At 44.8% G+C, this 13668-nt stretch overlaps 2 protein-coding genes across 3 annotated transcripts in view; both read left to right on the forward strand.

The window, feature by feature from the left end:
- The window catches only part of LOC121599849, a 115574-nt gene extending 106663 nt beyond the window's left edge, over positions 1-8911 (forward strand). Inside the window, exon 5 of the mRNA XM_041927947.1 lies at positions 8834-8911. Coding sequence (XP_041783881.1) covers positions 8834-8876 — 43 coding nt within the window. The 3' untranslated portion in view covers positions 8877-8911. The remainder of the gene's footprint in view (positions 1-8833) is intronic.
- A 683-nt stretch (positions 8912-9594) lies between these two features.
- LOC121599845 (potassium voltage-gated channel subfamily KQT member 4-like) overlaps positions 9595-13668 on the forward strand; it is a 42854-nt gene continuing 38780 nt past the window's right edge. For both annotated transcript variants that reach the window (XM_041927939.1, XM_041927940.1), the window contains exon 1: positions 9595-10793. In XM_041927939.1, the coding sequence (XP_041783873.1) occupies positions 9595-10793 (1199 nt within the window). The remainder of the gene's footprint in view (positions 10794-13668) is intronic.

The following is a 13668-nucleotide window of genomic DNA, read 5'->3' on the forward strand; positions in this document are numbered from 1 at the left end:
AGCAGCGTCCCGGTTGCGCTCAAGCTCACCGCCGCTCGTCCGTGTACACTAAATGGAGAAAATTAAGGGCTGATTACGGTTTCCGAAGAAAGCTTCATAACTTTCAATGTACTGTGCTCCCCCCTCCTCCCAGTGAAACACATTCCCCAGGTACCGTTTCACTGCTGTATCGCTGTATCACCCAAAACACCAACGAGCGACGGCGACGGTTTTGCGAATGGCACCATTGCCGCCAGTGCGTTCGGCAATAATCCGTCCCCGCGCTGGTGGGACCGGTGGCCGGGGTCCGGATTTTAAATCGGGCCCGAGGATCACGAAAGCTTTTAAGGGAGCGGCAACGAGATTATGAATAATGAAAGCAAATTGAATAATAAATTAGTGTGCTGCGCCGTTCCGTTTCCCACCCGTGTTTTGTGGTGTGATGTCCTTCCTTCGGTATGGCAGCGTGTATGGAACGATGTGACACGCTGCAGGAAGGTAGCGCTCTTAAAGGGGTTTGCCCCGCCCTTGGGTGAGCGGTTGCTAGGCGTGGGTGAAGCAGCTTGAGCTTCAAATCCCGAACTCCTTACCGAAATGACAAATAATGACAAATTTTGAAAGGGCCAAAGGTTTTTTTAGCTCCACTTTTTGTAGCCATGAGTTCATGGTTTAAAAAAAAAGGTAAATTCAAGACAATTGGCTGTGTGTGTGTGTGTGTGTGTGGGAAAGGGAGAGGGAAGGACTTCACGGGGGAATGCTTTGCTTAAGAGATTGAAATTTATGAGCATTATCTACGTTTTATAATTTATTAGGCACAATTTATTCGCCGTTTCGCCGGTGGTCCCCGTGCCGGGGTTTGGTTCCTATTCCTCGCTGTCTGTTCTTTTGTCCTTTGTTAGGGGGGATAGAGTGACGCAGGTTATTTTTGATGAAGCAGATTATATAGACTTCATTACGTACTGGAGATACAGGCTACCGTTTCGGTGGGACAGCTTTTCCATTCACTCAACGTAGTCACGCAGCTCAATTTCAGTGGTAAAGATACAAAAAAAAAAAATCAATATGCCCGTCACGAGCTTAAAATAACATCCGCTCATTGCATCGGTGTGATAGTTGACTGCTTTCCATCGCTTCCTATACCGTCGGTGCAAGGATAATCGTGCTCCAGCATGAAATGCACACACTCTCATCGATCGTGATATGGTGTGCCTAAATTGATTTATGAAGTAAATTTTTCATCCACTTTCGCATGCGGCAGCGGTAAAATTATCCAAAGTGATTGTGATCAAGTGATAGCGGCACGGTGGAAGCATGTTTTTTTTGGGAGCAATGGACGCCCGGCAGAGGAGAAACAAGTGGAGCCACGTAACGGTAGTGCATTGTGTCGCTCTCGGTCGCAAGTGCATCTATATGCAAGCGTGCAGCGAGTAATTAACTTCCGCGCACATTGGCTAAACAATTGAGGGTGGGGAGGGTTTTTCATATATTGTTTTGTTGACTTTATTGATAGACAGGTACAGCCGATCGGCACAGATTTTGATTGATTTTCGTTGTTCCAGAGAATGGCGGACTGCTGCCACGCATGTCGCTCTTTTAGTGTGCGTTGGCCCTTTTGTGTCGTGCGTTGGCGGCATAATATTTTGACGAGTGCATCAGATTAGATTTTGTGCGAATATAATGCCCAATTTGTTTTACAGATGCACACACAATGAAAAAGTATAATCATTAGGTGGTTCTAGATAATAAAATGAAGCACTGAAAGCTCTACAGTCTTTGTTAGTGGAAACATACATCAATATATATGCATTTTCTAAACCATTGACAGTTGCATTCCATCATATTGGATTCTACTCTACTTCTGCGAGAAGCATTCATCAATTGGATGGTGTTTTCCATACCTTACTGTTAGTTGCGTTCATATTGGTGTTTGACAGTTGTGCACAATTCAAACATTGCATCAAAGAATAAGCATTTTGTGGTTCATTTTTTGCTTTAAGAAAAAAGGATGCAATAATGATGTGATTTTGTTGTGAATTAGGGATAAAAAATAAATTCACATTATTAGACCTTTCCATCTACACTAGTAATGGGTAAAGTTGGCAAAAATCCCGAGTTGATTCCGATCCGACTCCGATAAATTCGGTTTCGACTCCGGAAGGTAGGTCCGCCCTGCATTATTCGCAGTTGGTCGGAGTCGTTTGGAGTCGCAGTCGGCCTTCGAAAACCAAAGGACCAAAGTCCTGTATACGAAGTGCACGCGCAACGTGTAGGACAAAAAAACCGAGGACAACGAAAGGAAATAACTGATCACAAACACATTAAACCACACTCCGATCGACACTGGGCGACATCGAATGACTCCGACTCGTATAGATTCCGGCCGACTCCGGACGACTCCGGACGATTCCGGCCGACTATGACGACTCCGGACGGCTCTGGACGGCTCTGGACGACTCCGAGCGGATGTAGTTGTTCCATTTTGCCCGAGTCGGAATCGGACAAAAATAGTCGGAGTCGGATCGGCGCTCCAGAGAGCACATCACTAATCTACACAGCAAATGATGTATAGTTTGACGTATAGTTTAGTGTGGTGAGTTGTTATTACTTCATTACTTTAATCAAAGTTTATATAATACAGAGGTCGAGTCGTCCAGAACATTTGATCAAAAAGCGTGGGAAAGTTTTAACAGCTGGATGAAAAAGCTTCAATAGTTTCGCCGTAGCATACATTGAGGTTTTAGTTATTGTGCATGTAGTGGTCTGAAAGCATTTTCGGTCATTTTTACATCGTTTGTATGTAAAATTGTACTTAAAAAAATTGACAAATATCAAGAAAAGATAGAATTATAGTGAAATTATCAATTACAACAAGATCAGTGCCCGAAATTACGACGAAATCATGTGCAGCTCAAGAGGGCCAAAGCTAAGAGGCCAGATTTCTGATTGAGGTCATTTTTAAGCGATGAATTACAGAAAACATCTACTCCATGCCACGTTCATGAAAAAGAAATGTATAGTTACACTAAGTTTTGAGCACAAAATGCACAATTAGCCCTGAAAAGTGTTTGGTTGTTTGGAATCGTTTGGGAACGCTTTTTCATCTAACTTTCAAAAATAAGCTTTCAAAATGGTGGACCAAAATCGAGCTATGGATGAGACCTCTGCATTATATAGACTTTAACATCAATCAACAAAAAGTATCAAGCTTCTGTAACGGACGTTGGTTCAGTGGAACGTCCAAACGGAAAAAGAGGTCCACTCGAGATTATTCATTACTATTATACAAATTAACACTAACATTTACAGATTAAACATAACGCATCTAACTTAACGAATCCAACTTAACGAATCTAGCTTAACGAACCCAAATGACAATCAGTAAGAATGCGGCTACACTACACTTAAACCACAATAAAACAAAAATTTAAAAGCCACTGTTTGCGAATTAATGTTATTATTTTGTAAAATTTGTTTCGGCCCCCGCATTAATCCCCTTGCTCGTGTTAAGGACGCGGAGCGTGGCCTGTTGATTCACCTGTCAGGTTTCCCTTTCTTAAACAATCATAATGAAGAAAAAACATCAATGATTTAGCAGCTTACCGGTACGATCAAACGGGCTGCATCCAATGGGACACTGTTTACCTTTTACCCTGCGAACCGTAACGTCAGCACAAGAAAGGCACACTTTTCGCGCGGATCAGCCACCGAACTGCGCCACAGTCCCTAGGCCATACGGGGGCAAAGATTTCAGGCAACAGAGCCAGCATCAACAAGCGAAACAAAAGCCCCGTAACAACACAAACAGCCGTCCGCAACGGGGCCCCGAATCAGGAACCACACAACCACATCACCACCACAGGTGTGTTTTCAATTTTAATTTCCCATCGGCTACTCGGACGGCAAGAACAACAAAGAGCGCGAGTCGCTCCTTTCACGTGCACCGCACCGGTTTGCTTCGTTAATTGAATCCTGGGTAAATGATGGGGAGAGAAGGGGCAAAACAAAGAAAACCATCCGTCTCTCGGAAAGCCCCCACCCCTCTGCTTGATGTTGTTGCTTTTGTTTTTCAAATCGTATCGAAATAATTACCGGTAAAGGTTGGTGAGCCTCCAAAAAAAAAAAAAAACCCCCCACTGAGAAGCGCAAAAAAAAACCCTCTTGTGGCACACACAAAGAGCAGCTTCATGCGAGAGAATCCATCACGAAGCTAATTGACGTGCCGTTAAGCTTCGGGCAGCTTCTTGCGTTATTTTGTGTTTTTGTTGCACTTTTTGCGCCTGCGTGCTTCGGTTAATAGGCTTAGCGGCTATTTTTGTGTGCATTTTTTTGTGTGTGACAGGAAAAACAGGGTTTACCTTCTCTGAACCCAATTTTTGTCACATTTTTTTTTGGATTTATTATTATGTTGGACAGCCATTAATTGGAAATAATAAGATTTGAGCGTCAATTCGGGAGGGCGTCTTTTTGTTTTGCAAGCGTCGCAAAAATGTAACAAAAAACGGATCATTGTGGCGAGGTCAGCAAAAGATCAATAATTGGTTCCCGTTGAAATAATGATTGGAATTTTAAGTTCTACTTAACGAGAGGAAAGAACTAGGGCAAGAGGAATGAGGAACACGTTTTGCTCTGCTTCTTCCCAGTTTCCCTAGGTTTGCTCGCCACGCTCCTGCCTACAAGGAGCAAATTATTAGGGTGAATTAATTTCAACTTCACTAAATAATTTGCTTCGAGCGACAAAAACAGGGGAGACAAAAAAATAAACTTCACAATTCTTGGATGCCGTGTAATTCCACGAATCAATTAAAATAGCGTAAAAACTCTTACCCAAGCATATTACAGTGGTGCGCGCGTAAAGCTAACTTTACCTTTTTCCCCTTTCCCTCGGAAGGGATTTGCTACCGGGTGGGGGGAGGCAAACCGGACCCGATACAGTGGAGGACGCTAGAAAACTTTCACCAAGCTCATCAATTATTGGAAAGTTGCCAGATACTCAAACAACCGTAAGAAAGAGCGTAAAGCAACACAAAAAAGGCTTCTTAAAAGAATCCTAAATACCCGCACCGGGTCTCCATCGGGTTAACCGGTGGTGTCGATTTAAGCCGAGGCCAAACCCCTTTTAACCAGTACACCTGTGTTTAAAGGGGGAAAAAGAAACTAAATAACAAAGGATCACTTAAAAAAAAAAATAAACGAAAGTTACAAGTAATCGATACTGTAGCGAACTTCACCGGAAGCTAAACTTACACTTTGAATAAATCATTCCGCTGAAAGCTATCTATTGAAAACGGTGCGCCAACGCCGCGTTGTTGCACCGCTTTCTTTGTGCCGACCGGTGTGGCGAGGTCAAATTCTACCGTCTACCGCCGCTTAAATGGAAAACACGAACCAAGCAGTGCGCTGGCTTGTAGTACATCGTTGCAATTCTCCTTCCAGTATTGTGCTTTTTCTCGTGGAACAATTCTCCCCAAAGGGTAGAGAGGCATGAGTAGGGCGAGGACGGGAGAAAAGAGAAAAAGAAAAACATTTGATCGCCACTTTACGCCTCGAGGGAAACGTAAAAGTGGCCAAAGAACCTCGACATTGAGCGGCTACGGCGAACGGACCGACCGGGGTGGGTCGTAAAGCATCGAGCCACAGGGGAGAGAGCAGCAAGCCAGAGCCTGGCCAGCCCCTAAAAAGAGAGCCACTGGCACGCGATCACGGATAATGGTAATTTTTCATGATTTACGGCCATCAACTGTTTACGTTCGATTTTTCACGGCTTCGCCACGTGCTGCGTGACAAAAAAAAAACCCCGCTCGGCTCGTTATATATTATGGATGGGCTAGAAACACCACTGGCAACAGCAGCAGCTGATTGTCTGATCGGTGTTGAGTGGCTCTCTCTCTCTCTCTCTTTCTCACACACAAAAACACACACTCTCTTTAGTACATCTTCTGGCCATCATCTACAACTGCCGGGGGCGCATAAATCACACTGGCAGCTCGGTCAAGAAAGTATCCCTAATTGAGAGTGAAATGTAACGGCTAGGGAAATTGTATCCCTTCCCCTTTTTGCCCCATCGATTCGCCCCCGGTGCCGCGAGCTAGGACTGGAATGGGGTTTGGAATTTTTCGGCACGCAAACACACCAGTTCACTCTCTCTCTCTCTCTCTCTCTCTCTCTCTCTCTCTCTCTCTCTCTCTCTCTCTCTCTCTCTCTCTCTCTCGGGTGGTCGATCAATCAAAAACTGCTGGCTACTACTGGCGGTTGGGACCTTTTTGGGGTTTGGGAGAAAGTTTTCAGCGCAATCTTTTGAAGAAGTTTCCATCACCAACAAAACAATAACAAACAACCGACAGAAGGGAATGAAATGTTAGCAAATCATCATCATCGAAATGGTGGGAATCAATAAGGTACGATACTTGGCAAGGAAAGGCCATGAGAAAGGTGCGCTCGTGAGTTTTGGTTACAATCTTGTGCATACTGTGTTGCATATGAAATGGAGTATTATTACTACTAATGGAGGGAGTTAGTTTAATTAATTATAAACTTTAATCTATAAATTGCATTGCAAATTAGAAAAAAACAGTAATGTAAGATAGGTTGTATCTTGTCATTGTGAGTCTTAAACAATTTAGTATTAATTAATATTCAAATCTGTTTTAATAAATATAAATATTACAGGGTTTTACAAGTCAGAATAGAATGTCAGCAAAACAATTTCAGAAGCTCAAGATGCAGTTTAGCTGTCAAAAGTTGTTGTTTCACCACATCGATGCTATTTTCAATAGCGCAATTTGTTTTTTAAATCACTCAAGTTGGTTTTTTAAAGGCCTTTTGCATCGTTTTGCAAATTAAATCACGTATTTTGATATTATTTGTATACAAATCATTTATTCAGTGCGTTTATAGCGTTATATTTATGAAATTTTACGTATTTATTGTAAAAAATAATATTTTCTGTGCAAAAAGCTACGAGCACTTGCGTATGTAAACATGTACAATGTTTATGTAGCCTTTTGCACATAAAAACGCAATTTTTACCATAAATACGTAATATTTCATAAATATAATGCTTAAACGCATAACAGCATTGATCTCAATCATATAATCTCATAATACGTGTTTGAATTTGCAAAACGACGCGAAAGGCCTCTAAAAAAACAAATTGAGCGATTTAAAACTCAAATTGCGCTTGTGAAAAATAGCACAGGTGCGGTGAAAAAACAACTTTTGACAGCTAAACTGAATCTTGCGCTTCTGAAATTGTTTTGCTGACATTCGATTCTGACTTGTAAAACCCTGTAAGTCTCGAAAGCCTGTTGTATAGGTCGGCATGATGATGGCATGATGGCCTTTACGCCAAGTAAAAGAAGAAGAAGAAGAAGAAGAAGAAGAGGGAGAAGAAGAAGAAGAACAATAAGAAATACATCTTTAAAAATGTACCTTTTACTCGCTAATGCTACCCAAACACCAACCCAACACTTTGCCCTCTAGTGGTTAGGATTTGAACTTCTCACGATCTTCACGGTTGAATACTGAGCCTAAGTGATACAGTTCCACTGTGTATGGTGTGCCTCTCGTAGCAATGCAGAAATTATTAGCCTGTGTAAGTCAGAATGATTCATGCGATCGAATGGGATTATATATGGCTTCTCAAGATCGTCTTGTTATTTAAGTTGTGTTTTCAAAACAATCTACATGTTTCATTTTAGTATCATCGAGATTAGTGCGTAGTATTTTAGCTTTTCCCTGCAGATGGCTCTTTTAATGGCATTTAGGTGAAATAATGATATTCCCGCCTTAGACCGTCCGCCCGTGGCTAGGACCAACTATCCGGTTACATGTCCCGGTAGCCTCTAAAGGCCGGCATGTTCACGCAAGACTTTACGCTAAGTAGAAGAAGATGAAAAAGAAGAAGTAATACATCTTTAAATAATAGTTTTTTTTTAATTTACCAAAGCTCCCCTACTGGTTGTTGGACACCCACTTCTCAGAATCTTCTCACAGTTGAATACTGAGCCTCAGTGATGCAGTTCCAGTGTTTTTTTGTATGCCTCTCGTAGCAATGCAGGAATTATCAGTCTTTGTCAGTCGGAATCATTTGTGAAATCTAATTGAATTACATTTTTCTTTTTTTTTTCATTTCCTTCTGGATATTAGTGTTTTGTTTTTATTACAATTTACACGTTTCAGCTTAGTATCATTGAGATTAGTGTATAGTAACAGCGTTTCCCTACAGATGGCTCTTTTAGTGTCATCGAGATTAGTGTATAGTAAAAGCGTTTCCCTGCAGATGGCTCTTTTGGTGCCGTTTTAGCGAAACATTGATATCGAGGATTATAAATTACTACAAATTGGACCGTACCTTAGCCTTCTTTGCTGATCGCTCTTTAAAAAAGCAAATGTCCTAATAAAGAAATTGTATTCCATTTGAAAACTCAATTACACCGCCATTTCTGAACGATGTCATTTTCCCTCTTCCCAATTAAACACATTCCCGCAAACGCATCATAAAGTTCACGAAAGGAAAATCGATTACGAGTGAATCAACTTGGCACCGTACACTCCCAGCGTTAATTACCGTCGACTCTTCACCATCCCATCCCATCGTGGCACCCTCGTCTGAACAGTGTTTTGATTCTACCAGTTCCCCCCGAAAGTGCTTTTTTGTGATTCGCGTTACTCCCGCATCGCGTAAAACGGATTTTCGTACAGCGTCCTCATTCCGGGCTGGCCCAAATGCTGTGTGTCTGTGTGGCTAAAATAAAGCGAGCAAAAAGTGATAGGGGGTGGGGTGGGAAAATTTAAGTTGATTAACACTTTTTCTAATTATCTTCCCACTCCCACATCCCTTCCCCAAATCCCGTAGGTTCTGGATGGCAATGGCGAACGAGAAAAGTGGGAATCATTAGAAGCGTGTGTCTCGGTGTGTTCTCGCCCAACCACAAAGTGAAGCGAAGCAACACAAGAAGTAGCAACCAAAGCACTCAAAGGCAAAGGCGGAAAGTCATCGAATGCGAAAATTGCTCTCGCAATGCAAGAAAGTGGATAAAAAGTAGGCGGTGGAACGGCAAATCGAAACGAAGTGCTTGTGTGCCAGTGTGTGTGTGTGTGAGTGTGGTGGGTGAATTCGGTAAGGTTAATTTAGCAAAAGCACAAATCTTCTCTACCGCCCACCCCGAAGAAAGCGAACGAACGAGGGGAAGGGCGTTATTTGTTCGTTAGGCACTACGGCACCACCACGACACGGCAAGTATGTGTGAGTTCAGGGGTGTGCAATGAAGAGCGCTCTGTAAATAGTGTGCATCCCTTCCATTCCTGCACCAGGCCAGCGTTCGGAATAATGGTGACAGTGCACCCGACCAGTGCAACCGTAGTCGGGCAACAGGAAGCTGAAGTGGTGGCAAAAGAACTCGTGCGGCAGGTGCGCAAGACACTCGGGACGAACGGACGAACCGTGCGGCAGCGGTGCGGTAGTAGTAGAGGTAGTAGTAGCAGTGGCATTCGAGTTTGTGGGCGATCCCCGTTGTCCGCCATGTCGGTGGGGCCGTGTGCCACGATCGATGGGCCGACGAGTCGCGGCTAGCAATCCGCGCGGCATCCGGCGACTCCGCAGGACGGTACTGCCAAATGTTGTCGGTCGTGCTGAGTGCAACCACCACGATAACAATGAACAGAGGCGAGCAGGAGAATCTCTACCGGCAGTCACGCAATCTACGGCTGCAGCAGCAGGAAGCGAAAGCGCACCAACTACACCAGCAACAGCAGCAGCAGCAGCAGCAGCACCAGCTGCAACAGCTGCAGCACCAGCAGCACCAGCAACTCGGCAAGCGCCACTACTCGTACGGTAATATCCACCAGTTCAGCGGTGCGACCGTGGCACTGCCCCCGATCATGATCGCCCGCGGGCTCGGCTCGTTCGCGATGGACGACCAGCAGCTGCGGCAGGCCGGCCCGGTCCACTGTGACGATCTCGTGCTGAGCGTGCTGAAGTCACCGGTGAAGGAGACGACGAACCTGCTGACCGGCAGCCGGTCCGCACTGTCCGCCAGTCCCAGTGCCGGCAGCAACGGCATCACGATGGGAGGCGGTGGCGGTGCATCGACGCAAACGCAAACGCCGAGCCCGTGCGCGACGGGCAGCGTTTCACCCGGCCCCGGTGGGGGCGGCGGCCTGATCAGCTACCGGGCGCTGCAGGGCTCGGAGGACGATCTGGTCGACGATGTGGAGTCGGCGATGGAAACGACCGAGCTGAACGCGGGCGACCCGCACCGGGCGCCGCTTCATCCGGGCGGGCCGTGTACGTCCTCGTCGCCGCGGGCGCTCAAGTTTCTGCGCCGGTTTCGGCCGGGCAAGCCGGCGCGCGCGTTCGAACCGCACCACAAGCGCGTGCCGACACCGATGAAGCGTAAAAACCGGAGCCGATCGCGGTCCCGGTCGAACGATCTGCTGGATGGGGTGGGGGCCAGCCAGGGTAACATAGTGGTCGACGACGATGATGATGATGACGACGACGTCGATATGGATGACGATGTGAACGAGCTGCCGGGTGTGGCGATGGGCTTGCATCATCATCATCATCACGGTGGAGCAGGCGGAGGTGGAGGAGGAGGAGGAGGAGGAGGAGATGGGGGCAGCGGGGCGACGGCGGGCGGGGGCAAGAATTTGGGCGTGCCGAACCCGTACTACCCGATAGCGCTGCCGATCGACCAAGCGTTCAAGGCCAAATACGTTTTCCACCATCGGCGCGGGAAAACCGTGCAGGAGCGGTTCTACGTCTTTCTCGAGCATCCCGGCGGTTGGCTGTGTTTTGTATATCACTTCTCAGTGTAAGTATGGTGGGCGAAGGGAGGAAGGAGTGGGGAAGGTTTGCGATGTTATTGACGTTATTATAGGGTTATTATATTATTGTTTACTGCTGTTTTGTTGGAATTCGAAACGAAAGGACCAGTCGAAATTAGATAAACTCTGAGTTTTTGGAGATATTGGAGAGCTTATTCGAATGGAGTTGATATCTTGATGAGTATTGATTATTGAAGATAGCATTACACGTTCCACAACAAACAAAAATCTTTGAAGAAATAGTGCTGTAAAGGCCGGGCTACATTGATCGTGCTCGCTAGTGTAATTTCGATTTTCACTAGCACATCTGGCGGCGGCTGACCGAAGCACTTTGCCGAACAATTTAAAGCCGCTTCAGAAAATATGTTATTTTTCCATTTTTTTACATAAACTAGACTGGAAAAGGTTTGTAATTGATAGATGAATATGTGGTGGAAGTATTTCAGCGATTTTTGCATAAAAAAACGACTTAAATTTGAGATCCGGCACGATCATTCCCTCGATGACCAAACAAAGCTTCCACCAGCTACCGCCAGATGCGCTAGTGAACATCGAAATAACGCTAGCGAGTGCGGACAATGTATTCCGGCCTTTACATCTGTATATCAGATACTAGCTCTGAACAGTGGCCGATTAAAACGAGTGGAGGTTCTAAGTGGTCACATGAATGTAGGTCTTGCTCAAGCCTTTTTACTTCTTCTCAAGTCCGTGTCACTTGATGTTACAACGGAGAACTCACGCATGACTCAGAACCTTAGAAATTTATCTTTGATCTACTACTAAAGCCCAATATCACTAATGGCGAGGTAACGAGACTGCTGAGAACTAATGAATGTTCCTTTAGCGTGTGCAATAATTCTGAGATTTTCATGAGAGATCACAGCCTTGCCACAAAGCTCGACTTTTTACCAAAATTAGTAAGGGTATGACTTTTTGTTAGGAAGTAAGGACTTAGAACTATCGGAGGTCACTCCCATGACTATATTCAAACCTACATTGGAACTCAGCTTGAGTAATGGAACCTCAGACTGATGATATTATTGATGGTCCTAAGATTAACCCTTAGTTTTTTAATAACGTCAACTGTTTTACTCATTGGATCATGAAGAACTCGCCTGAACAACATATTAAAAATAAATTTGAGAAAAGCAGAATGTTTTTAAAGCTATTGTTTATGAGCATGTGACATTGCAACGCTCAAATTGCTTCGATGACTACCTTTTCAGGTTGCATTCGTGTAACAAGTCCTCTCAAGTGAACGAAATTACTCGTTCCTCTTTTTCCAGCAGCCCCGCCCAACGATGGCAGGCATTATTTATTGCCAGTCACAGGAAAGAACTAGACTTTCGCCTACGAACCAAAAGTTGACAACATAGTAGGGCTGAACATTCTCGCAACAATTCGGCGTTACAAAGTTGAACGACGACGCCCTGAACTGCCAAAGGCTCGACCAGGTGCGTTAAATTGTATCGCTTGCCTGTGCCTTTGGTGGTGTGGCAGAAACAGAAAGAGAAAGAGAGAGAGAGATCGCGGAGATAATGTTCACCCGGTCTGTGGTTTAATTAATTTACCACATAACAACATAATTTGTGTACCTGTGAAAACCGCGCGAGAAGAGTGAGTGTAAACAACGCGTCGGCTGCGGTGAGAAGCACTTACCGAGATGAGCTTCGTGAGCAGTAGTGGCGGATGGAGCTGAGAAACCTGAGCACTAATCTAACCTTTCGTAAGTGGGGTTGTCGATTTCAACTCTTCGGCAGAGATTGTAAAACAATCGGTACGAGTTTTCCGAAAGTTTAGAGTATTATTATATGCGTGAAAGCTCTCAGGGAATCAGTTTTTTTCCAGTTAACATGGCAGTATGCCATGATGTCAACGAGCTTGGTGCAATGGTATCTACCATTAATTAAAGGCAGTTTGCTTATGCTATCTGCTGCCAGCGCTCATCAAAAAGTTTCTCTGGTAGGGTGCCTCCTCGGTGCCACAGTAAGTGGAAATGTACTTTTAATTGCATTCAAAACAGTGCAACAACTCAGAACAGATGCAGCAGAGGTTGTCTTGCACGCAGACAGTAAGTCTCGTCTGCTGTCTTGCGGGTAGGAAGGAGTGCAAAAGTGTGTCATTTAAATACATGTCACAAGCACGCAAGTCACAGTAGTGCATACTTGACTTGCTGAGAATTGTAATGATTCCAATGGCACACCATTGCTTACTGTTAGGATGAAAAGGCTGTTTGCATAGATTCTGAGCCGGTTTCGAAATCGATTTTCATCCCAGAGAGCCTTCGTTTAATAGTGTGCAGTATAGCAATTTAATAAGGATTCGTCTTCTAGAACTAAGCTAGCAAGGAAAAAGTCCCACAGTAGGTGTTGCGAAAAGGTACTCAAAGAAAATTAAGTAGATATTTCTAACGGCGAAAAATCACAAAATTAGTTTATTCTCCGAGTAACTGGCGCGAAAAGAGGCCGGGAGTCCGTCCTCCGGCCCTTTTATCCTCTCACCCTCCCGCCATCGCGATTCAATCGCGATGGAGTTTTCTCCTGTCGAGCAGTGGAACTCTACAACAGTTTCCTCTCTACATTTGTGGTGTTCCCCAAAACCATAACAAACGCTGTTGTCACAACATTCTCCCCATCAGTTTAGCGCCCCTGGGTGCTACACTCCTATGACGTTTGTTTCTGCTCGCTCTGTTCTCCACTGCTGTCATTAATCCCATGCGGTCTCCCTTGTTGTTCTTTGCTAGCCTCATCACTTGACTTAACCTTTTCGCCTACATCTAGAACCGCAATTTTGGTCGCCGGACGCTCTAAAATCCCGTTTACCGTCTGCACTGTCGCTCTTCTTACTTGCCCATCCCTTGCA

This window comes from Anopheles merus, chromosome 3L (assembly GCF_017562075.2).
Source record: "Anopheles merus strain MAF chromosome 3L, AmerM5.1, whole genome shotgun sequence".
NCBI lineage: Eukaryota > Metazoa > Arthropoda > Insecta > Diptera > Culicidae > Anopheles > Anopheles merus.